A 22,949-nucleotide genomic window follows, 5' to 3' on the forward strand; every position below is an offset into this window, starting at 1 on the left:
TCAGGAAGACAGGTGCCTTTTGTATCCAAAAATAATTACAAGATTAACATATACATATTTTTGGCTGTCTGTATATTGTGTCACTCTTTGGTCTTCTTTAAAAAATATTTTATTTATTATTTGTTTGCAAGAAGAAAGAAAGGGAAGGAGGGAGGGAGGGGAGAGAGACAGACAGAGAGAGAGAGAGGGAATATATGGGCATACCAGGGCATCTTGCCATTGCAAAGCAACTCCAGATACATGTACTACTTTGTGGATTTGGTCTTACATGGGTACTGGTGATTTGAACCTGGACTGTCAGGCTTTACATGCAAGTGCCTTTAACCACAAAGCTTCTTGATCGTACAAGATAATTCACTGTAAAAGGTCATTGCAAGCTTTGTTATGTTGGCCAGCTCTTGCTGGAATGTAACATTCTGTAACCTGCAGATGCATTTGAGATCAAGGAAAATGTATAAAATTTCCTTTAAAAAATCCAAGGGATGGAGATCTGACTTAATGGTTAACATGCTTTCGGCCCAGGTTTGATTCCCCAGTACCCACATAAGCCAGATGCTCAAGGTGACTCATGCATCTGGAGATTGTTTGCAGTGACTAGAGGCCCTGGCATGCCCATTCTCTCTCTCTCTCTGCCTCTTTCTCTCTGTGTCTCAAATAAATAAATAAAATATTAAAAATATAAAACATCCAAGTGGTAATAAAGTCAGATTAGGAAATGCAACAGAGTAAATCCTAAAAGGCTTGTGGAGGGTGACATTTACAGAGGGTATGTATATATGATTAAAGGTCAACTAATAAATAATAAAACTAATAGACCATAGTCATATGTTCAAAGCAATGAGGTTCTCTTAAGTTATTCATCTGCTCTTGGTAACATAACAAGTACAAAGTTAAAGAACAAATAGTTTATGGTCAGTCGCTCGCGGCCGCCACCGTCCCCACCGCTACCGCCGCCGGTCGCCCTCAGCCAGCAGCTCGGCGCCACCTCGGGCGGCTGGCATCTCCGGCGGGCGGGAGCGAGGCGGCTGACCGGCGCGGCGGCGGCGGCGGCGGGGAGCGCTCCTCCGGCTCCGGCGCGAGCACGGCGGCATGTCCATGGGGCCGGCCCGCGGCGCCCCAGCCTGGTGAGAGCATTTCCACTGCTGCTCCAAGGACACAAAGTTTGAAATTCCCAGATTTCCTTTGAGAAGCTGGAAATAATTTCCTTAACTCCATCTCTTAGTTTCCATAGGCACATTGAGAAACCATGAACAACTTTAATAAGGAAGAGATTGACTGCCACATCCTTGATGAAGGCTTTACTGCCAAGGACATTCTGGACCAAAAAATGAATGAAGTTTCTTCTTCTGATGATAAGGATGCTTTTTATGTTGCGGACCTTGGAGACATTCTAAAGAAACATCTAAGGTGGTTAAAAGCTCTTCCTCGTGTCACTCCCTTTTATGCAGTCAAATGTAATGATAGCACAGCCATAGTGAACACCCTAGCTGCCATTGGGACAGGATTCGACTGTGCAAGCAAGACTGAAATACAGTTGGTGCAGAGTCTTGGGGTACCTCCAGAGAGGACTATCTATGCAAATCCCTGTAAACAAGTGTCTCAAATTAAGTATGCTGCCAGTAGTGGAGTCCAGATGATGACTTTTGATAGTGAAGTTGAGTTGATGAAAGTCGCCAGAGTGCACCCAAAGGCAAAGTTGGTTTTGAGAATTGCCACTGATGATTCCAAAGCAGTCTGTCACCTCAGTGTTAAATTTGGTGCCACACTCAAAATCAGCAGACTTCTCTTGGAACGGGCAAAAGAGCTAAATATTGATGTCATTGGTGTCAGTTTCCATGTAGGGAGTGGCTGTACGGATCCTGAGACGTTTGTTCAGGCAGTGTCTGATGCCCGTTGTGTCTTCGACATGGGAGCTGAGATTGGTTTCAGCATGTATCTGCTTGATATTGGTGGTGGTTCTCCTGGATCTGAGGATGTGAAGCTTAAATTTGAAGAGATCACCAGTGTGATCAACCCAGCGCTGGATAAGTACTTTCCATCAGACTGTGGTGTGAGAATCATAGCAGAGCCGGGCAGATACTACGTTGCATCAGCTTTCACGCTTGCAGTCAATATCATTGCCAAAAAAATGTGCTGAAGGAGCAGACTGGCTCCGATGATGAAGATGAATTGAATGAGCAAACCTATATGTATTACGTGAATGATGGAGTATATGGATCATTTAATTACATCCTTTATGATCATGCACATGTGAAGCCCCTGCTACAGAAGAGACCCAAACCAGATGAGAAGTATTACTCCTCCAGCATTTGGGGACCAACATGTGATGGCCTTGATCGGATCGTTGAGCGCTATAACCTTCCTGGAATGCATGTGGGTGATTGGATGCTCTTTGAAAACATGGGTGCATACACTGTTGCTGCTGCTTCTACTTTCAATGGATTCCAGAGGCCTACTATTTATTATGTGATGTCACCACCAATGTGGCAACTCATGAAGCAAGTTCAGAAGCACGGATTCCCGCCTGAAGTGGAGGAGCAGGACGTCAGCACTCTGCCCATGTCTTGTGCTCAGGAGAGTGGGATGGACCGTCACCCGGCAGCCTGTGCTTCCACTAGTATCAGTGTGTGGATACCATTCTTGTAGCTCTTAACTGCAAGTGTAGCTTGAATTAAGGGATTTGGGGGGTCCACTTATCTTAATGATGCTAGTTTTGAAATGTCTTTGTACGAGTAGGGCTGGCGCAGATGCAGCAGTGTGGAAGGCTAGGCAATGGGGTCACACTTATCTGTGTTCCTATGGAAACTATTTGAATATTTGTTTTATATGGATTTTTATTCACTTTTCAAACATACTAAAGTGTGCCCCTCAGCTGCTGAGCAAGCATTTGTAGCTTGTACAATGGCAGAATGGGCCCAAAGCTTAGTGTTGTGACCCATTTTGAAAATAAAGTATCTTGAAATTAAAAAAAAAAAAGAACAAATAGTTTATGATTTATCAAGTTATTTATGTGTTCTGCTATATCTTTCAGGCTTCTAACTATTTAGGAAACAGTCTCAACAAAATAAGAATTTACTTAAAAATTATGCTTGTTTTTGTCTTAGTTTTATCTTAATGTTGCACAGAAGCTAAAATTAAACTATTAATTCCTTTGCAAGACCAAGGAAACTGTCCTTCTCTCTATGCAAAGACAAAGCTTGGAAGCCTAAACCAAAGAGGACAAGAGTGCTGAAAGAACAGCTAATAGTTTGGTCCTTCTCTCCAATGTTAGCCTCCTTCAATGTGTAATCAAATTCTCTTTTTCCAGAACTCAAAAGATTAAACTTCAAATGGTTATGTAGATACTGAACCATCTTTCTTTGTCTAAATCTTGAGACATCATGTTTTACACTGAATCAAACTCTCCATTAGAGAATTTACTTCTCTTTTTCAGATGTGTGCAGATTCCAAGGAGAGAGCCAGCCCATCATACCCCGAAATTCAAAATTTATGAATATAGGAGCCAGGCATAGTGGCATACACCTTTAATCCCAGCATTTAGGGGCCAGAGGTAGGAGGATCACGGAGAGTTTGAGGCCACCCTGAGACTCCATAGTGAATTCCAGGTCAGCCTGGGCTAGAGTGAGACCCTACCTTGAAAAACAAAACAAAACAAAACAAAAAAACAACAAAAATCAGCTTTCTTCTCATCAGCTGTTTTTGGTTGGATGTTTTGTGAGAGAATGAGAAGGTAACTACATTAATAAGTATACTTTTACACTAATAATTTTTGCTTGCTAAGAGGAATCTTTGTAACATTACTTCAAGCAAAAATATGGTTACTGAGCAAGAGAGATGCCTTAATGGTTAAGGTACTTGCTAGCGAATCCTAAGGAGTAAGGTTCGATTCCCTAGTACCATGTAAGTCAGATGTACAAGGTGATTTATGTGTCTGGAGTTTTTCAGTAGCTAGAGGCCCTGGTGTACCCATTCTGTGTCTCCCAGATAAATATATTAGTAAGTATTAAAAATATGCTTGCTAGAAATACTGTGTTTAAATTATTGTAGTGCCCTTTCACTATATTATTTATCTACCTAAAATATTTAACTGATACTGCTTTCAACATACTGTATCAAACTCTTAGTAGTCAAATACTAGTGACATCTTATTTCGCACCTAAAGGATCTTGTGGTTCACATTATTTTACAACGAGGAAAATAATATTCTATAGTAAGAGGAAAACCAAGTTTCAAACTGTGTCATGTGTTTATAATCAGTCATCTCAGGTGCTGGAGAAATTGCTTGCTGGTTAAAGGTAATTTCTGGTAATACCTGATAGCCTGTGTTTGATTCCTCAGGACTCACATAAAGTCAATTGCACAAATTGGCACATGTGTCTATAGTTTATTTACAGTGGCAGAGGCTCTGGTACACTAATTCTGTTCAACCCTCTCTACTTGTAAGTAAATAAGAAAAAAAATTATCCGTGTTCTCTGAAACACATTATTTTTTTTGTTTTTGGTAATCTTTAAATTAGTACCATGATACTTATTTTGAACACTAAAATTGGACAAATAAATTTTTATGATGGATAGTCTTGTCTTCAATTTTACATAGCATAATTTATCCCTCAATTCAAAACCCTTTTTCTGTTATTTATTATATCCTTTGGGTCACTGTCAGGGTCAGGTGATCACTATCTTGCAATGCTATTGATAGTGACATCAAATGCAATGCTATATATTTTTATTATAATATATATATACATATATATATATATAAAATGATATATCTAAAAGTTCATTCTATATCAATTTTCACTGTAAACTGTGTTAATTATATGCATGTGGTTTCTTAGAAGGATCATATGTGGCAACAGAGTATGAAACTTGCTCATATTCTTCATGATGCTAGTCTTCAAAAAAATATATTCATGGTGTTGACATGGGAAAGAATTTCAGAAAAAGCCAGTATGAAGCAGAGTTAATTTTTTAATTAACAACTTCCATGATTGTAAACAATATCTCATGGTAATGCCCTTCCTCCCCCCACTTTCCCCTTTGAAACTCCATTCTCCATCATATCTCCTTGCCCTCTCAATCAGTCTCTTTTTTTTTCTCAATTTTTATTTATTTATTTATTTTAATATTTTTTATTTATTTATTTGAGAGCGACAGGCACAGAGAAAGACAGATAGAGGGGGAGAGAGAGAATGGGCGCGCCAGGGCTTCCAGCCTCTGCAAACGAACTCCAGACGCGTGCGCCCCCTTGTGCATCTGGCTAACGTGGGACCTGGGGAACCGAGCCTCGAACCGGGGTCCTTAGGCTTCACAGGCAAGCGCTTAACCGCTAAGCCATCTCTCCAGCCCTCAATTTTTATTAACATTTTCCATGACAAAAAATATCCCATGGTAATACCCTCCCTCCTCCCACTTTCCCCTTTGAAATTCCATTCTCCATCATATCCCCTCCCCATTCTTTTACTTTGATGTCATGATCTTTTCCTCCTATTATGATGGTCTTGTGTAGGTAGTATCAGACACTGTGAGGTCATGGATATCCAGGCCATTTTATGTCTGGAGGGAGCATGTTTTAAGGAGTCCTACCCTTCCTTTGGCTCTTAGATTCTTTTTGCTACCTCTTCCACAATAGACCCTGAGCCTTGGAAGGTGTGATAGCAATATTGCAGTGCTGAGAACTCCTGTCACTTCTTTTCAGCACCATAATGCCTTCTGAGTCATCCCAAGGTCACTGCCATCTGAAAAGAGAAGGTTCTTTACCAAAAGTGAGAGTAGCGTTAATATATGGGTATGAACATTAAGAGAAGTGATTATTGGGCAGTTTGATAAGCATGGTATATACATTGAGCCAGACATCAGCAGACGTTATACCCTTAGGGCTCATGATTACCCCTGTTTTAAGTTTTTAGTATCAGAGATTTATTCCCTTCCATGGAGTGGGCCTCCAGTCCAATTAGAAGGTAGTTGGTTTCCACCATGACAAATGTGCCGCTATTGTACCCATTGGCTCATTTGGTCTGGCTGGCAAAATTTAAGACTTGCAGTGTCCATTGTTGAGTATCTTTACTGGTGATTTCTCTCTCTCCCATTGAACTGCATGCAGAATGGCTTCTTCTAGTTTTCTGTCAGCTGGCCTACATGGAGGAGGTTATCAGCTCAGCTCAAGTAGGATTTTTCAGTGGCCTTTCAGTCCAAGTATGTGGAGTCTTCAGCTATAGGATCATACCATCTATTCCTGGTGGGAAACCAAGGGCCTTGGCAATGGCCTATAATGTTTTGGGGGCATTGGGGACCTCCCTGGCCAACAACTCACTGGAAGGTATTCCGTCCCTGGCACTGGAAATTATCTAGCAACAATCTATGGTTCCTGAGTGTTCCATTGTCCAAAAAAGTAACTATCTATATGATTTAGCTATATTCTCTTAGATTTTGATTAGCCCTCCCTCCACCTTTCCTTTACTCAATCTCTTCCCCTGACCTCACTTGGGCCTTTTCACCCCCATTAATCTATTCTTCTACTTACATATATACAATACCATCCTATTAAGTACCCCCTCCCTTCCTTTCTTTTCACGTTATATCTCTTTTCTAGCTTACTGGCCTTTGCTACTGTTTTCTTCCTACTCACACAGAAGTCCAGTACCTAGGTAGCAGAGCTAATTTTATCAAAGGTATTTTACTACAGACATAAGCACAAGGACTAGAAGAAAAAAGGGCACTCAGAAAAAGAATGAAAACACATCTGAGAGCATGTGTGTGGGCTGCTCTAAGAGAGATAGTCATATTCAAGTGTCCTGGTGGTGACCCATATTGGAATTTAGAAGCCTTTTGGAATTCCATTGTTCAATGGGACTCTAAGGGGCTTCCTCTTCTCTTTGTTCTTCTCTTTGATAATTGAGATTATAGGAAAGCTCAAAAGGTGCTATAATCTGATAAGATATGTTAATACAAATAGTGCTCACCTCAAAAGGAATAAGAGATATCTTATTCTGGAGCCAAAAATGAGTGACCATGGCTCAGGAACACAGATTTAGATTGTCTCTTATTTTATGTTGACAATTTAATGAAGTTTAAAAAATGTTTGGGAGGAGAGAAAGAGAGAAAGAGACAGACAGACAGAGAGAGAGAGAGAGAGAGAGAGAGAGAGAGGGAGAGCGTGTGTGTGTGAATAGGCACTAGAGCCTCTTGCCACTGAAAATGAGCTCCCGATGCATGTACCATTTTGCGCATCTGGCTTTGCATGGGTCCTGAAGAATTGAATCTGGGTCAGCAGACTTTGCAAACACATATCTTTAACTGCTGAGCTATTTCCCCAGCTTTTAAATTGTATATGTGTGGGTATGTATGTATGTATGTGTGTATATATATTATATGTGTGTGTGTGTGTGTGTGTGTGTGTGTGTGTAATTAGTTATGTACACAATGTGTATATAGCCATGCTGGTACTATTGTTAACCTATTCCCTGTACTCCCCCCTTTGCAGGAGCCCTCCTCCTTGGGGAATGTTGGTTGTGCACTGTGGGGTTAGCTATTAGTTATGGGTAAAAGGCAATGCCTCTGTGTACAATGTCCCAACATGTGGCTCTAACAATCTTTATGCCCCCTCTTCAATGAATTTCCCTGAGCCATGTTGGGCTTGTTTTAGGTCTTCTTCAGTGATGAGGTCTTGGGAGCCTCTGTGTCTCTGGATATCTGGTTTAGTAGTAGTTGAGTGTTCTCTGTGTCTATCTCCTTCACCTTTGTGATGGTACCAGGTTCACCAAGAAAGCAGCACTCTTGCTCATTTCCCCAATTACTCTATGGTTTCAGCTGGGGCCCTGGTGAGGTGCGATGGGCTGATTCTCTCCTCAGGATCAGTGTCCACCTCCAGAAATGTATATCTTCCAGGAAGGCTTCACTTTATAAATAAATTGCCACAGGCTGAGGATCAAGAATTCAGTGCATAGGAGCTTATGGGGGACATCTTATTCAAACTACCATATTCTGGCCCTGGATCTCCAAAACTTATAAGCACATAAGGGTGTAAAAAATGCATTCTGTCTACCTTTACAAGTCCCCACGGTTTTTAAATAAATCCCAACACTATTCAAAAGTTCAAAGCTCAAGGTCTCAGCTGAGACTAAAGGCAGTCTCTGAACTGTAAGCCTATAAAATTAAAATACAAGTTAAATACATATAATGGCACAGAGTAAGCATCCACACTGCAAAAGATGGCACTGGCATATCAAGGAAAGATTGAACAAGTTCAAGATCTAAAACAAACAAGGAAAATATCAAATTCTGTAGTACCAAGCCTAATATCTGTAACCAGTGCTAAAGTGGCAGTGATTACAATTCTGCTCCTCTAGCTTGACTGGCCACAGCCTGGGAGAAAACTCCATCCTGAGCTGGCAACTCTCTTGGTGGCTTTTCTGTAGTCTTGACATCTCTAAAATCCTAGGATCTCCTCTGCAATCCATGGTTCATCCATGCCATGGCTCCATCAAATCTCCATGCAGGGATTCTAATGGCCCTGCCTCATATTGCCCAGTGGTCTTCTCTAAAATACTATGGTGCATATCCATGACCCTCTTTTTTCCTAGTTTTCATACTTCCACAATACTGGTAGGCTACCCGAATTGTTAATTCGGGGGGAATACGGTCAAATTTAAAGAATAGTAAAACTGCTTTAGCATTTTTCCTATTGTTCTAATATATAACAGCTGGCCCAATCTCAATGGTAGCAATCTTTCAAACAATTGCAGCTGAAGTGGGCTACAATCTTCTGCCCAAAACATTCATTATTTCTGTGCCATGGCCCTTTGGTCTTTGTTCCACCATTACTATCTCTCAAGGCAGGGTCTAGTTCTAGCCCAGGCTGACCTGAGACTCACTCTATAGCCCCAGTATGGCAGAGCTTTAAGACCATTCTGGTGAGAAAGTTGAAAGACCTAAATGCAGTGAAAACTGTGAACTGTGTAGGCTTGGCTTTTGAGGGGAAGAAAGAGCTTTTCCCAGACTAGGCTTAGAGACAGTTTGTGGAAGAGGATACCTGTGTTATGCCTGTGTCCTAAAAACTTGAGCAGTGGACTTGTATGAGGAGAAGGATATACAATGAGCTTGTTTTAGTTGCTATGTGATGTGAGGCAGGGTTACTGGAGTCCTTGTGTGGAGGCTTGATGGAGCCATGAGGATGAAATGTGGGTTGCAGCAGAGACCTTACATTTTGATATACCAGGGCAGTGAGACAGCTGCCAAAGACAGCTTCTGGTTTTCCCCAGGCTGTAATCAGCTCAGCTAGAAGGGTGGAATTGGAACTCCAAAGACTTTGTCACTGGTTTCAGATGTTGGATTTGGGATACAGAATTATATGGCTTCTCTGTTTGTTTTAGATCTTGCATTGGTTCAATCTTTCCTTGCAATATTAATGATTACTCTTTGCCATTATGTGTTTTGGTTCTTACAGGCTCATGGTTTAGAGATCTTGGACTATGGAGATGTTTAAGTAGTAGTGGGATTGATAAAAACTATGAGGACTTTTTGGACTAAATGCATTTTACACCATGGATGGTCATCAGTTTATGGGGACCAGGGGTGTAACGTGGTAGTTTGAATCAGATGTACCACAAAAATGCATGTGTTCTGAATGCTTTGTTCCCAGTTGGTAGCAATTTGGTAGGTGGAGTCTTGCAGGAAGAGGTGTGTTTCTGGGGGTGGATCTTGAAGGTTTTTTTTTTTTTCAGAATTTATTTTTTTAATTTCATGGTTCAAACTCACATCATATGCATTAAGTAACCCTGTCCTTTCTTTTGAGGACCCCTCCCACTCTTGGAAGTATTCCTTGGTTTCTTTAATCTACTTTTACCTTGCTTATTAAGATTTCCACATCGCATCAGAATTTGGAAAATTACAACTTAGCTAATTTTCCTTGTTAACAGCAAAATACGGGTATCAAATTAGAAGCATTAGTATTTTTACCCTTTGGGTTGAGATTACACCTTTTGCCTTAGTCTCCCTAAATTGCACTTAATCACCAAAAGCATCAGAGCCACTGGAACCGAGCACTGTCTCATCAAGATTGGTGAGAGCAAAAGTGAATCTTTGGGTTTAAAGATGGGGGAATATAGTGGAAATCCTGTACTGCATTTTAAATCTCAAAAATAGGAAATGTCTTAGCAGCTTAAATATTTTAATATAAGCTTAATATTAGGTTTTACTTTGATATGTAGCTTAAAACCAAATCAATTGTACATACACTTTAGCATGAGGGTAAGCTCCTTTAAAATAATTGGGGACCTTTAAAATTAGGCCCTAGCAGAAAAAAAAAGTCCATGGTCACATATCCAGCAAATTAATACTAAAAATAGTCTTTTTGTAGGATGAAAGAAAACTTTACATATGTTAAAGCTTATTACATATATTCACATGGCTCTTTCTTCTCTAGGTACTTAAGACAGTTTTAAAAAAATTAGTCCGTCTGCAGGCAGATGCATATCCACTATACTTAAGAAACGGACAAAGCCAGGCAGGCATGGTGGCACACACCTTTAATCCCAGCGCACTTGGGAGGCTGAGGTAGGATCACTGAGTTCAGGGCCAGCCTGGCTAGAGTGAGATGCAAAAAACAGGGCCACTTGGACACAGACTGCTTTGTTCTAGCAAGCCCTGACTGACCTTCACACATGCACCAATTAGTGAGTACAATTTAGTAAAATGAGATCTTCAGTAAAAGTTCATTTTCTTTTGGCAGTTTAGGTGCCTCTAGGACGTTTAATTTCCTAATGTCTACATTATTTTTGAGTCCCTATATATTTCAGCTAGAAACCTATTACCTGACTGACTATAAACTACTGTCTCCACAATTTTAAATTTAAAAATTCCCAAATCAACCTAAATGGTTCACTTGAATTTACTTTATTGGCAATCCTATCAAATACAATTATTTAAATTGCACCAAGATGTCACCATGCACACAGCAGATAAAATAAATGAGATAGTCTTGATTATACTTGTAAATTATAAGTTTTACCTCCTTAAGCCAATTTTGTTCAGACCAATTCATGACTATGTAAACATTGATAAATTTAAATATTAGCACTTCATCTTAAACGTGTACTTTAAAGTAAGGTTTTAAGTTGAAATGTCATTATTTCCTTATCAGAAGGATTAAATGAAACTAGAACCCAGTGGCTTGGTGGCTTGGGAAGAACACTTGGTGATGGTGGCTCACTACATTTGGCTCCAGCATAGTTCTGGTTAGCTTGAGACTTAAAAAGCAAACTGGAACTTGATAGGCTAGAGTTCCAGTTTGGATTACTAGAAAAATTGTTCTTCCCGCCATTATGCATGGCCTGCCATGCAGCTGCTGATGAGTTGTAACTGTGTCCTTGTTATTTTTCTTGTGAACAATCTTCATTTGGGAATTCTGATCCTTAGTCTTCTGTCTAGTAAGTTGCTGTTGGCTCTTACTAACATTTCTAGATTGAGGGGCTGGAATGTTATACCTCTCTCCACCGCCCATTGTTCAGCTTCTATGTCACCTTTCAGTGTGCTTTTCAGATTGCAGGAATTCCACTACTTGTCCTCTTCCTTGCTGCCAAGCCCAGGGTAATAGATGTTGCTTTCTGGCAGATCCTTTCCTTTGTCTCAATACATTACTTTTGATGAGCCAATCTGCTGAGTTCAGCCTAGGAGCTGAGGCCAACATCTGAGTGTCCTCAGCACACAAGTTTGAGAGAAGTCCTAGCGACTTCGAGCTGACTGCTGCAGCAGAGGCTTGCTCCGGATCCACGAAGCCTCCCTCCCTTTCCAGGGAGAGCGAGGTACGGATGGAATGCAGCCCGTGAGCACCTCCGAGCGAGCGAGCGAGGGAGCCACTGAACTCCCCTGCGTCCACCGACCGACCTTGAAGGTTATTAGTTACTAGCTTGCCACGGTTAGTTTGGCTCACTCTCTTGATGTTATTTTTCCACCTGCTGTGGCAGAGGTGATGTCCAACCTCTGCTCATGCCATGCTTTCCCCTGCCACCATGGAACTTCTCCTGGATACTGTAAACCAAAATGAAAAACTTTCCTCCCATCAGCTGCATTGGTCAGGTGCTTTATCCCAGCATCAACAAGTTAACTAGAACAAATGGCAAGCACAGTGAAAATGTTATCAAATAGGCCAAATTGTTTACAAAGGCTTAAACATTTGTCCAAAAAGTGATTCCATGATCACTATGTTTTTCAGCAGGAATGCCCCTACTAGGAACAATTTTTTATAATTTTTCCTACTGCTAAAACAGTGGCTTTTAGACAAGGGAAACCTTCAACTCAATTGTAAAAACCTACAAATGAACATGAAGGCATATTTATATCTTTGTATCTGAAGTAATTGGATAAAGTGTAATTGCCAGATTTCAAATAGACCATTTGGTAAAGGAAAATGTCTTCATGTCCCGTTTATTAGAGTTGTGTTTGAGACAAATCATTCTGAATATACCTTATGAGCTATTGTTGGAGAGGTTTTCCAAAAATATTCTTTTTTTTTTAAAAAAATTTTTTTTGTTTATTTTACTTATTTATTTGAGAGCAACAGACACAGAGAGAAAGAGGCAGATAGAGATAGAGAGAGAGAGAGAATGGGCGCGCCAGGGCCTCCAGCCACTGCAAACGAACTCCAGACGCGTGCACCCCTTGTGCATCTGGCTAACGTGGGTCCTGGGGAATCGAGCCTCGAACCAGGGTCCTTAGGCTTCACAGGCAAGCGCTTAACCACTAAGCCATCTCTCCAGCCCCCAAAATATTCTTTATCCCAAGAGGCTACTTTTTCTGGTGCTCAATGAGTGAAATTATATACATATTCCAGGACAGGCAGTTGGGCATTTAGGATATTATGGGCTTCTTATTAGGTCCCAACCAAAGATTACTTTGGGAATTTAAATTGCAACCCTTCTCTTGTCATGTGTCTTTTTTTTCTTCCAGTGGCACCATGTATTGTGCCAGAAGGAGGTCAGAGGTATAGTGGGCAGAATGAACAGAACAGACTTTTTATTTTTGGTTTTTTCAAGGTAGGGTTTCACTCTAGCCCAGGGTGAACTGGAATTCACTGTGTAGTCTCAGAGTGGCCTTGAACTCACAGTGATTCTCCTACCTCTGCCTCCTGAGTGCTTGGATCAAAGGCGTGCGCCACCACGCCCAGCTCAGAACAGATTCTTTCAGGGTGAGCACTCTCACATAGTGCAACCCTTTTGCTGCTTCACAAGCCAGATTATTGCCTTTTGCTTGTTTATTATCTATTTTTAAATGTTCTGGTGTTTTAATGATGGCAAATGGATAACATTTAGCAATTCAGAGATTTGTTGACTATTTCAAATAGGCTGACCAGAGGATGTTAGGATTCCTGTTTGCTTCCAGAGCATACCATAGCCATGCACCAGTTCAAATACATAACAACTATCAGTATAAATATTGTCTGTTTTGTTTTCTGCTAAGTGGCATGCTTAGTTCAAGCTATGAGTGCAGCTATATGAGCAGATTTAACCCCAGGCAAATGAGCTCTCTTGAGTGTATCAAGAATGGAGGTAACTGAATATCCTGACTGAAAATGTTCTTATTTGTCTAGTAAATAGAAATAACATTAATTCTGCATTTCAATGGCTGTTTCAAGTAAATCTCTCCTAGAGGGAAAAATCTGTATTGGTTATTTGAGTACAGTCATGTTTATCCTCTTCTAATTTATCTGGTTAAGGGAGTAAAGGACAAACAGCATTATAGCATACCAGGGAAATGTTTGAAGAAGACAGCAAAAATATCACATAAGAAGTTAGATGAGCTGGGTGTAGTGGTGCACACCTTTAATCTCAGCACTTGGGAGGTGGATTGCTATGAGTATGGGGCCACCCTGAGACTACATAGTTATTGCAGTCAGGTTCATATTGCTGGTATAAATCACCCAGCTAAGAGCAGCTTCTGCGAAAAAGAGTTTTATTTTGGCTTACAGACTCAAGGGGAAGCTCCATGATGGCAAGGGAAAACAATGGCACGAGCAGAGGGTGGACATCATACCCTAGCACACATAAGGTGGAAAACAGGAATAGGAGGGTGTGCCAAACACTGGCAAGGGGAAAGTGGCTTTAATACCCATAAGCCCACCCCCCAACAACACACTCCCTCCAGGAGGCATTAATTGCCAAATCTCCATCAGCTGGGAACCTAGCATTCAGAACACCTAAGTTTATGGAGGACACCTGGATCAAACCATCACATTCTGCCCTCGGCCCCCATAAACTGATATCCATACATGATATAAAACATAATGCATTCAGTCCAACTTTAAAAATCCCCATAGTTTTTATCAATCCCAATGATGTTCAAACATCCCCTTAGTCCAAGATCTTTTAACTGAGCCATAATATGAAAACATCCCCCCCAACCCATAATGGCACAGAATAAACACTCACATTGGAAAAGATGGCATTGGGCATAGCAAAGAAATATTCAGCCAATATAAGATTTAAAACAACCAGGGCAAACATCAAACTCTGTAGCTCCAAGTCCAACAACTCTAGTTAGTGGCAAATCTCTAAGTCCAATAATTCTAACCAGCATGTGAAAATGGTCACCAACAGTACAAATAAGCAGGAGACCCTGAAAGCCACACAATATTCCACTGGACAAGAAGTACACACTTATGAAATAGTGGCACACAGCTTTTGTGGGTAACCAAATGCCCTCCAACTGGAAATGAGGCACTGTAAATGGGAGACAACTAATAACTAGGACTGAGTACCAAATCAGCACCCCACAAGCAGGAAACTCACAACTTTCAGCAAGAAGGCCCCATTGTTCTCTGGACAAGTTGAGAAGGTATCCTCATAAAAATGTTTCTCAAAATTATAAGCACATCCCCTTTAATCAAAGCTACTCTCACCTTTGTTAGGAGAATTTGTTTTATTTTACAGATGGAAGAGAATACTAGGGATACCCAAGATCCATCAATTTGACAAGAAAAGACACTGACTGCTCATCATGAGATGTGCCACCTCTATCACATTTACCAGGGCCCAGACAAAACTGCAGATGAAGCAGCTTCATGAGTATTGCTCTTAATGCTGGCCTGACAACCATCTGCAGGGATATAACAACAAACATGAAGGAGAACTTAAATACTTCCTAATATAAATACATAGGCTACAGAGAATGCAACACTTAAACAGACTGCTAACATACCTGCCAATGCTCAGAGATTGTTGTGGAAGAGGAGCCAGGAAGATTGTAAGAGCCACAGGGTGGTAGAAATATCCTGAGGCACAGCTAAACCCCAGAAACTGGCAGAGGTCTTAATTACCCCACAGTGAACTTCAAGGATTCTACTAAGAATGTCTTCAGGGAAATGGGGTCTGGGGATGAGGGGATATAAGACTAGAATATATGTAATATATATAATTACAAAAGGAATTGGGATTCCTTACCAATGCACCAATATCATATGCCAATATATCAATATGATATTGGAATTTTGGGCTATCTCTGGGTGTCATATGAATTCAAAAAATTGAAGTCTATAGACCAGAGGGTAAAGAGAGACAGAACTCATGCCCAAGAGGGGGCATGAGCAAGATTCCCAGAAATGGGATTGGCTTTTCTCTTGGCAGAGAGTACTCCTTTAAATTTCTTACACTACATCTTAAACTAGCCAGTGTGGTGGTTTGAATTGTATCAGATGTCTCCCATAAACTCATATGTTCTGAATGCTTAGTTTGCAGCTGATAGCAGTTTGGGAGGTGGAGCATTGCTGGAGATGCTGTATTGTTGAGGCCTAGTTTAGGTTGTTATAGCCAGTTCCTGCTTGCCAGAGTTGGGCCCACTCTCCTTATGGTACTTTCCACCTGCTGTGGCAGAGGTGATGTCCAGTCTCTTCTCATGTTATGCTTTCCCTTGCCATCATGGAGCTTCCCCTTGAGACTGTAAGTCAGAATAAACACTTTTCTTCCATCAGTTGCTTTTTGTTGGGTTTTTCATGCAAGCAACGAGAAGGTAACTACAACAGAAAAATTAGTACCAGTGGATGGGGTCATTATTACTAGAAAACATTATGTGGCTTTGGTTGTTTGGAACTGATTTGTAGTAGTAATGTGGTAGGCCGAAGAGATGCTTTGCAGTGCTGTAAGTGGAGTTTGATGGACAATTATGGTCAAATTTGAAAGACCTAAGTGCAATAAGAATGGTGGACTGTGAGACTTGGCTTAAGAAGGGAAAGAGAACTTTGTCTGGACTGGGCTAGAGACTGTGTGAGAAGCTGGCTGTGCTCTTCCTTTGTCCTGAGAACTTACGCAAAACTACATTTAAAAGTAATGGCTGAACCTAGAGCAGAAGTACATGACAGAAAAATGAAAGTTTCAGGCAGGAGACAGAAGCCCCATTCAGTTTCAATTTCTCTAGAGACAACCACCATTGAGATTGGGCCAGCTATACCACATTGGGACAGCAGGAAGAATGCTGGCGACCCTTTTGAAAGTAGGGATCCAGAATGGTGAAAGAGTTTTTCTGCTTTTCAAAGGTAGGCTTTATTACGTTTGTGGGAGTATAACAAAAGCAGAAGAGAAAGGGTTTTGGATTTGCAATGTAGTACTTTTGAAAATGGCCACTGGATGATGTGAGGTAAGGTTGGAATCCCCCTTCCCCACCTCAGTGGAGCCATGAGGATGAACCATGGGTTGCACTGGAGACCCTGGGAATCATAGACATAAGGATTGTGAGACAGCTGCCATAGAGAGCTGGGGCTCAGGATGAAGATTTCCCTGGGCTTGGAGAGGTAGAACTGGAACCCCAGAGTCTTCACTGTGGACCTCAGGTAGAAATAGAACTACAGGACTTTATATTTTTCCTGTTTGTTTTAGATCTTGCATTTGTTCAGTCTTTCCTTGCACTACTATCTTTTGTGGTATGAATGTTCACTCTGTGCTATTTTGTGTTTTTTTGGTTTTACAGGTTCACAGTTAAAAGTCCTTGGATTGATAGTATCCCAAAGGAAAGCCCTGAGTGTTGGGATGGCCAGGCCACCCCAAACCATGGGATGTGGGATTCTTTAAGTGTGAACTGCCAAGGGCTTTTCCTGAGTTAGAACTGTCTTGTCTGCATTCTGATATGCTCTGGATGCCAGGCGACCTTTCTGAAGTTCTCCTAGAAGATGAGACAAGATGTTTTCTCCTTACCCTATTAAAGCCCTTGTTTTCAGAGCAGACAATAGGCTGCAAGAAAATTGTTTCAAGTATAAAAAGTACTTCAAATGATCTCCAGATAATACTGGGGCTACTGGCTTTACAACCTTTGGAATTAGCAAATCTCTCATGCCATAGTTAAGGTACAGGAGAACAATAAAAACAGGAGGTTAATTTTAAAAGCTGTCTTAGGAGGATTTCTTTTGCCTTGAGCCAGGATGCGTAGAGCACAGTGATCCAGTCCCAGCTCCCTGGCATCCATGTGGATGACTAGACGGACCTTGCTGGTTGGTGCAGAAAGAAATTGTCGAGCATGTTTTAAGTTGTGCTGGGAAGAGGCTCAGGACTGAGAAACGCTTTCTGTAGATGATGATGTATCCAGCATGATGTCCAGTGAGAGTGCAGTGACTTCACGTGAGGTTCTTTATGTATCATCTCAGATCTCCGTTCTAAAGGGCTACTGTCCCAGACACCGTCCATCTCTGCCGGTCTCTGATGCCTAATGGGAGTGGATTTTTCTGTCTACCTGCTCTACTTTTTATTATGCAAGCTTTGCTCAGTTCACAGTGAGCTGTTACCATGTCTGCATTTCATAGAATAACTCTGACCTATAGCAAAATTTCCTCTCCTTTCCCTCCCTCCACTTGAAGCAGTTTACATGGGGACATTTATGGTGACGTTGCAATATTAACCCTGGAATCATCTTCTCAAGCTAGGAGTCCCAACATGGTTCTCCTGAGTATGAAGGAACAATGAGTCTATTTTTCCATAGCACAGATAATAGAAAAGCAAATCAAGTATTTCCGTGACAGTTTCCAGGTCCTAGGAATTGAGGTCTCTTTTATATTAAGATTTTTAAAGTAACTCCCCTTTGTTGTTTGTTGATAACTTTAATAAAGGTCATTCATTTAAGAATGCATAATTTTTTTAGGACTCCTGAACTCGGAGTTAAAATCAGCCATTTAAGGGATAATGCATTGCATACATCATTTATACTGTGTGCTAAGTTACTATGCCATGTGCTGTTTTAGTGTTTTGGGAAAATAAATAAAGTCTGTTCCTTAGCATAAAAAAGTCCTTGGATTATGGGAATGTTTGATAGTGTTGGGATTGATAAAAAAAAAAACAAACAAACATGGGGACTTTTAAAGTTGGACTGAAGGCTTTGCATTTTGGGTCATGGATGTCTGTAAGTTCAAGGGAGCTGGCGCAGAATGTAGTGGTCTGAAACAAATAAATGCCTCCCATAAAATTCTGTGTTTTGAATGCTTAGTCACAATTTATAGCAATTTTCACAGTGAAATCTTGCTGGAGGAGGTGTGTTGCCAGAGGAAGGCTTAGGGAAATTATGGCCAGATCCTCCTTGCCAGAGTATGGCCCACTCTCCTCTTGCTGTTTTCCACCTGATGTGACAGAGGTGAGGTCCAGTATCTGCTCATGCCATGCTTCCCTCTTACAATCATGAAAGTTTCTGTAAGCCAAAATAATGAAAAAGAAACTTTTCTCCTATCAGCTGTTTTTGGTCTTATGCTTTATCCTAGCAATGAGAAGGTAACTGCAACAGCCAGGACTTTTGTAATAGTTAGGAATAACTTTGTTCCTTTCAACATGGAAGGAATTAATAGGTCTCTTTGCCTGGGAGATTGTTTTAACTATAAGTTCATAATTTTGGTAATAATCTCCTTTCCTTTTTGTATAATAGTTCGTGAAAGTTGCTCTGCTAAGTTAACATGGACATTTTGTGAGGAGTAACACCCATCTTGAATTGTTCTGTTTGACCAGAGTTACCAATTCATCTTCTAATCCTTTCAGAAATGTAGAATTTAGTAGGGCATCACTTTGGTGATCTTCAAAGTTCTCAGATGAAATTCCTGAGTGTTGTTTAAACATATTTTCATATCTTATATAGAAGTCAGGTATAGTTTCCCCAGGCCTTATCCTGTGCTGTTATATTTTGGCCCAGTCAATAATTATTGGTAATAATTTTGTACCACAGCACAGAGGCACTTTTGTAATTCACAGTAGACATTTTCTTGTTTATTTTTGTTTATTTATTTGAGAGCAACAGACAGAGAAAGAAGCAGATAGAGGGAGAGAGAATGGGTGCTCCAGGGCTTCCTGCTATTGCAAATGAACTCCAGATGCATGCACCACCTTGTGAATCTGGCTTAGGTGGATCCTGGGGAATCAAGCCTCGAACTGGGTTCCGTAGACTTCACAAATGCTTAACTGCTAAGCTATCTCTTCAGCCCACAGTAGACATTTTTAGCACCATTTTATTTTTGTTAAATCTTCAAGAAAGATCTTTCATTCTGTCAAATGAAACCATTCTTTTGTTTTGCTTCATGAAGTCACTAATTGAATTAGTTGATACAGTCAGAAAATTCTGGTTTGTAAGTCAATAGGGTCATCTGAAATTCTTTAGCATATCCTAGAAGGTCCTGGTATCGATCATGGAATCCCAGAAGCAAAGATTTTTAGTTCACTTTTTGTCCAGGGAGTATAAACAGTGTCTGGGTCTCCTTTCTCCCTGGGTTTTATCTTAAAGGGAGTCAAACAACTTTCTCTTTCAGTATAGAGTTTTGCTCCCCATGGAAATTGCTAGAGAGGAGAGTAGAAGGAGAAGCTACCAAAGGAGGGAGAAGCTGAAGGTCTTCTAAAGGGAAGGTGTAGTCACCTTCTCACTGTTGGGACAAAACACCTAGCCAAAAACTGCTTATGGGAGGAAAGGTTATTATTTGGGCTTATAGTCTCAAGGGGAAACTTTGTGATGACAGAGGAAAGCTCAAGTAAGAATGGGCAGAAGAGATTTTGGTCTTTGTCCGTGGGTCAGTGCAGCCTTGGGTCCACGTGGCGTCCAAGTAGGAGAGACCAAACTGCATGTGACGTTTTATTGAAGCCAGAAGACAGTGTGGAAGGTGGAGAAAGAAGTGAAAAGGAATCCTGTCTGGAAGAAGCTTGAGAAAATGAGCACATCAAGTGATATCAAGATCTGGGAGGTTACCAACCAAGGAAAAGAGTATTGAATCCACACTCCTCAGAACAAACTTCATTTCTTGAAAGGGAAAAACCTTTTCGAAGCTTTGAGCTTGAAATACAGTTTGCATGTAAGCAGGAAAGAAGTTGATTGAGGGAAAAAATCATCAGTTTTATTAGTTTGAAAACCCTCTGCCATAGCTTACTCCTGAAATAAGAAACAGGGTGGGAATACCTTCCTTTTTTAAAAAGTGTACACTCTATCTGATAGCAGAGTACTCCCATTGAAAAAAAAGCTTATGAACCTATCAAATGTGGGGAAACATTTTCTCACATGTCTCTCCTCTCACTGAACATAGAAGTCATGCTGAGAAGCCCTGTGCTCCTGAGGAATGTTGAAAAGCCTGTTGCTAGATGACATATCTCAGAGCATCTGAAAGCTTACTCTGGGGAGAAACCAGGTGTATGTGGCAAAGAATATTGAATATTAGAAAACCTACTAGAAAAGTTTGCACTGATATAGTTATGCAATCATTCAAACCCTGCATTTGAGTGAGAGGTCAGACACAGAAGCCTTAGAACTTAAGAATGTGGAAATATCCTCAGCTCAGAGGAAATCCTTATTTCTCAAATATTTCATATTGGAGACCAACCTTGTGAATGTGGAAAAACTTCCATTCAGATGTCACACCTCAGTCAGCAGAGAATTTACAGTGGGGGAAACCCCTTTGCCTGTAAAATATGTGGGAAAATCTTCAGCCACAAATCAAATCTCACAGAACATGAGCATTTTCATAATAGAGAGAAACCCTTTGAATGTAATGAATGTGGAAAAGCCTTTAGCCAAAAGCAATATGTGATTAAGCATCAGAACACTCATACTGGAGAGAAGCTTTTTGAATGCAGTGATTGTGGAAAATGCTTTAGCCAGAAGGAAAACCTGCTTACCCATCAGAAAATTCACACTGGAGAGAAACCTTTTGAATGCAAAGATTGTGGTAAAGCTTTCATTCAGAAGTCCAACCTCATTAGGCATCAGAGAACTCACACAGGAGAGAAACCTTTCATATGTAAGGAGTGTGGAAAAACCTTCAGTGGCAAATCAAACCTTACTGAGCATGAGAAAATTCATATTGGAGAGAAACCCTTTAAATGTAATGAATGTGGAACAGCTTTTGGCCAGAAGAAGTACCTCATAAAGCATCAAAACATTCACACTGGTGAGAAACCCTATGAATGTAATGAATGTGGAAAATCCTTTTCTCAACGAACATCACTTATTGTGCATGTGAGAATTCATTCAGGTGACAAACCTTATGAATGCAATGTATGCGGCAAAGCCTTTTCTCAGAGTTCATCTCTCACAGTGCATGTGAGGAGCCATACAGGTGAGAAGCCCTACGGTTGTAATGAATGTGGGAAAGTGTTTTCTCAGTTCTCCACCCTCGCTCTGCACTTGAGACTACATACAGGTAAGAAGCCTTACCAGTTCAGTGAGTGTGGGAAGGCTTTCAGCCAGAAGTCACACCATATTAGACACCAGAAAATCCATACTCATTAAAAAACTTAAAAATGTTTACTATGGGGAAGTGTTCATTAATAATTTATACCTCACAGTGGATCATTCAGTCATTCTGAGACAAAATACCACAAATTAGGTGAACTTTAACAAATGCTAAAAATCATGGATAGCAGAGTATATAGTGAAGATAAAGATATTTGTGTGATTATAAGCATGTGACCAATGAGAAAAACCCACAGCAAACCAAAAAACCCATGTGAAAATTCTGACACATGCTTCCTCTCAAATCAGGATCAGACAATAGCTGCTAATTGCTTCCAACATAGATCTGGAGAGCTTTACCCTTGTAGGAAGTAACTTGTTTTAAGAGACAAATATATGACCACCAACAAATATCAAACTTTTATTGATTCAAGAGAATTGAGAGATTCCAGAATGTGACCTATGCATTTACTACAATTTAGAATATGTGAGCAAAGGCATCAGGAGGGAATACCAAGACAATGTTTGGAAATAAACTTGTTCTGAGGAGGAAAGTGTACACCTTGAACTAAAAATTACACTCTATGGAGATTGAAAACAGAATATGAAAATGGTATAATCATGACCTTGGGAGGAAGGAAACATTCTTTGAACCATTTAAAAGTACTTAGCAGTTCTTATGAGCTCAGGAATTAGATACCAGGAAATTTACAGTGGCTTGATCTAGAGTAGCCAAATATTTGAGAAGAACTGAAATTCCTGGCAGGAACAGAATGGAAAATTTTCAAGGTGGAATTCTATGCATATATCTGTAAAAATGCAACCAGTGAGATCAACATGTAGAAAGCTACTAGAAATGATGGGGAAGGAGACTCAAGTTGCAGAATATAGTACAGTGACTTTCTGTAAAATTTAATTTTTCTTCATCTAACTCTGTACTTTATATTGGTAATGGATACACATATGTATGTAAATGTTTTTGAGATAAGTCAGAAGGATACAGACCAAACTCTTCAATGGTGGCCTGTGAAGATTGGAGAAGGGAGTGGAATAAATGAGGGAGGTGGGTGGGAAGGGGACTTCAGCTTTTTATATAAACATCCATTTCTCATAAAGACTGCAAGTAAATATATAAAGATACTGGCTAATTCTCAGTTGTGGTATATGGATATCTTGTCTTATTTTTTGTACTTTTCTGTATTTTTCAAGTTTATCAAAATAATATTGGGGGTAATGTTGGGGATTCTGGACCTGTAGAAATGTTATAATGGTTTAGTTCTCAGTCA

The 22,949-nt window shown here is 40.4% G+C and overlaps 1 protein-coding gene and 2 pseudogenes across 1 annotated transcript; 2 read left to right on the forward strand and 1 right to left on the reverse strand.

Annotated features, from left to right (window-relative positions):
* Positions 1–1,174: 1,174 nt before the first annotated feature.
* LOC105944510 lies at positions 1,175–2,646 on the forward strand (annotated as a pseudogene).
* An 8,450-nt stretch (positions 2,647–11,096) lies between these two features.
* Positions 11,097–11,500, reverse strand: LOC101617144 (annotated as a pseudogene).
* Positions 11,501–20,522: 9,022 nt separating this feature from the next.
* Positions 20,523–21,848, forward strand: LOC123454207 (zinc finger protein OZF-like). Its single transcript, XM_045132894.1, has one exon. The coding sequence runs from the start codon at positions 20,842–20,844 to the stop codon at positions 21,718–21,720; it is 879 nt and encodes a 292-aa protein (XP_044988829.1). The 5' UTR covers positions 20,523–20,841; the 3' UTR covers positions 21,721–21,848.
* Positions 21,849–22,949: the final 1,101 nt, after the last annotated feature.

This window comes from Jaculus jaculus, chromosome 13 (assembly GCF_020740685.1).
Source record: "Jaculus jaculus isolate mJacJac1 chromosome 13, mJacJac1.mat.Y.cur, whole genome shotgun sequence".
Lineage (NCBI taxonomy): Eukaryota > Metazoa > Chordata > Mammalia > Rodentia > Dipodidae > Jaculus > Jaculus jaculus.

What these genes read in the sequence shown, in the direction of transcription:
- LOC123454207 (XM_045132894.1), top strand. Translation starts at nt 20,842, where the DNA reads ATGTCACACCTCAGTCAGCAGAGAATTTACAGTGGGGGAAACCCCTTT.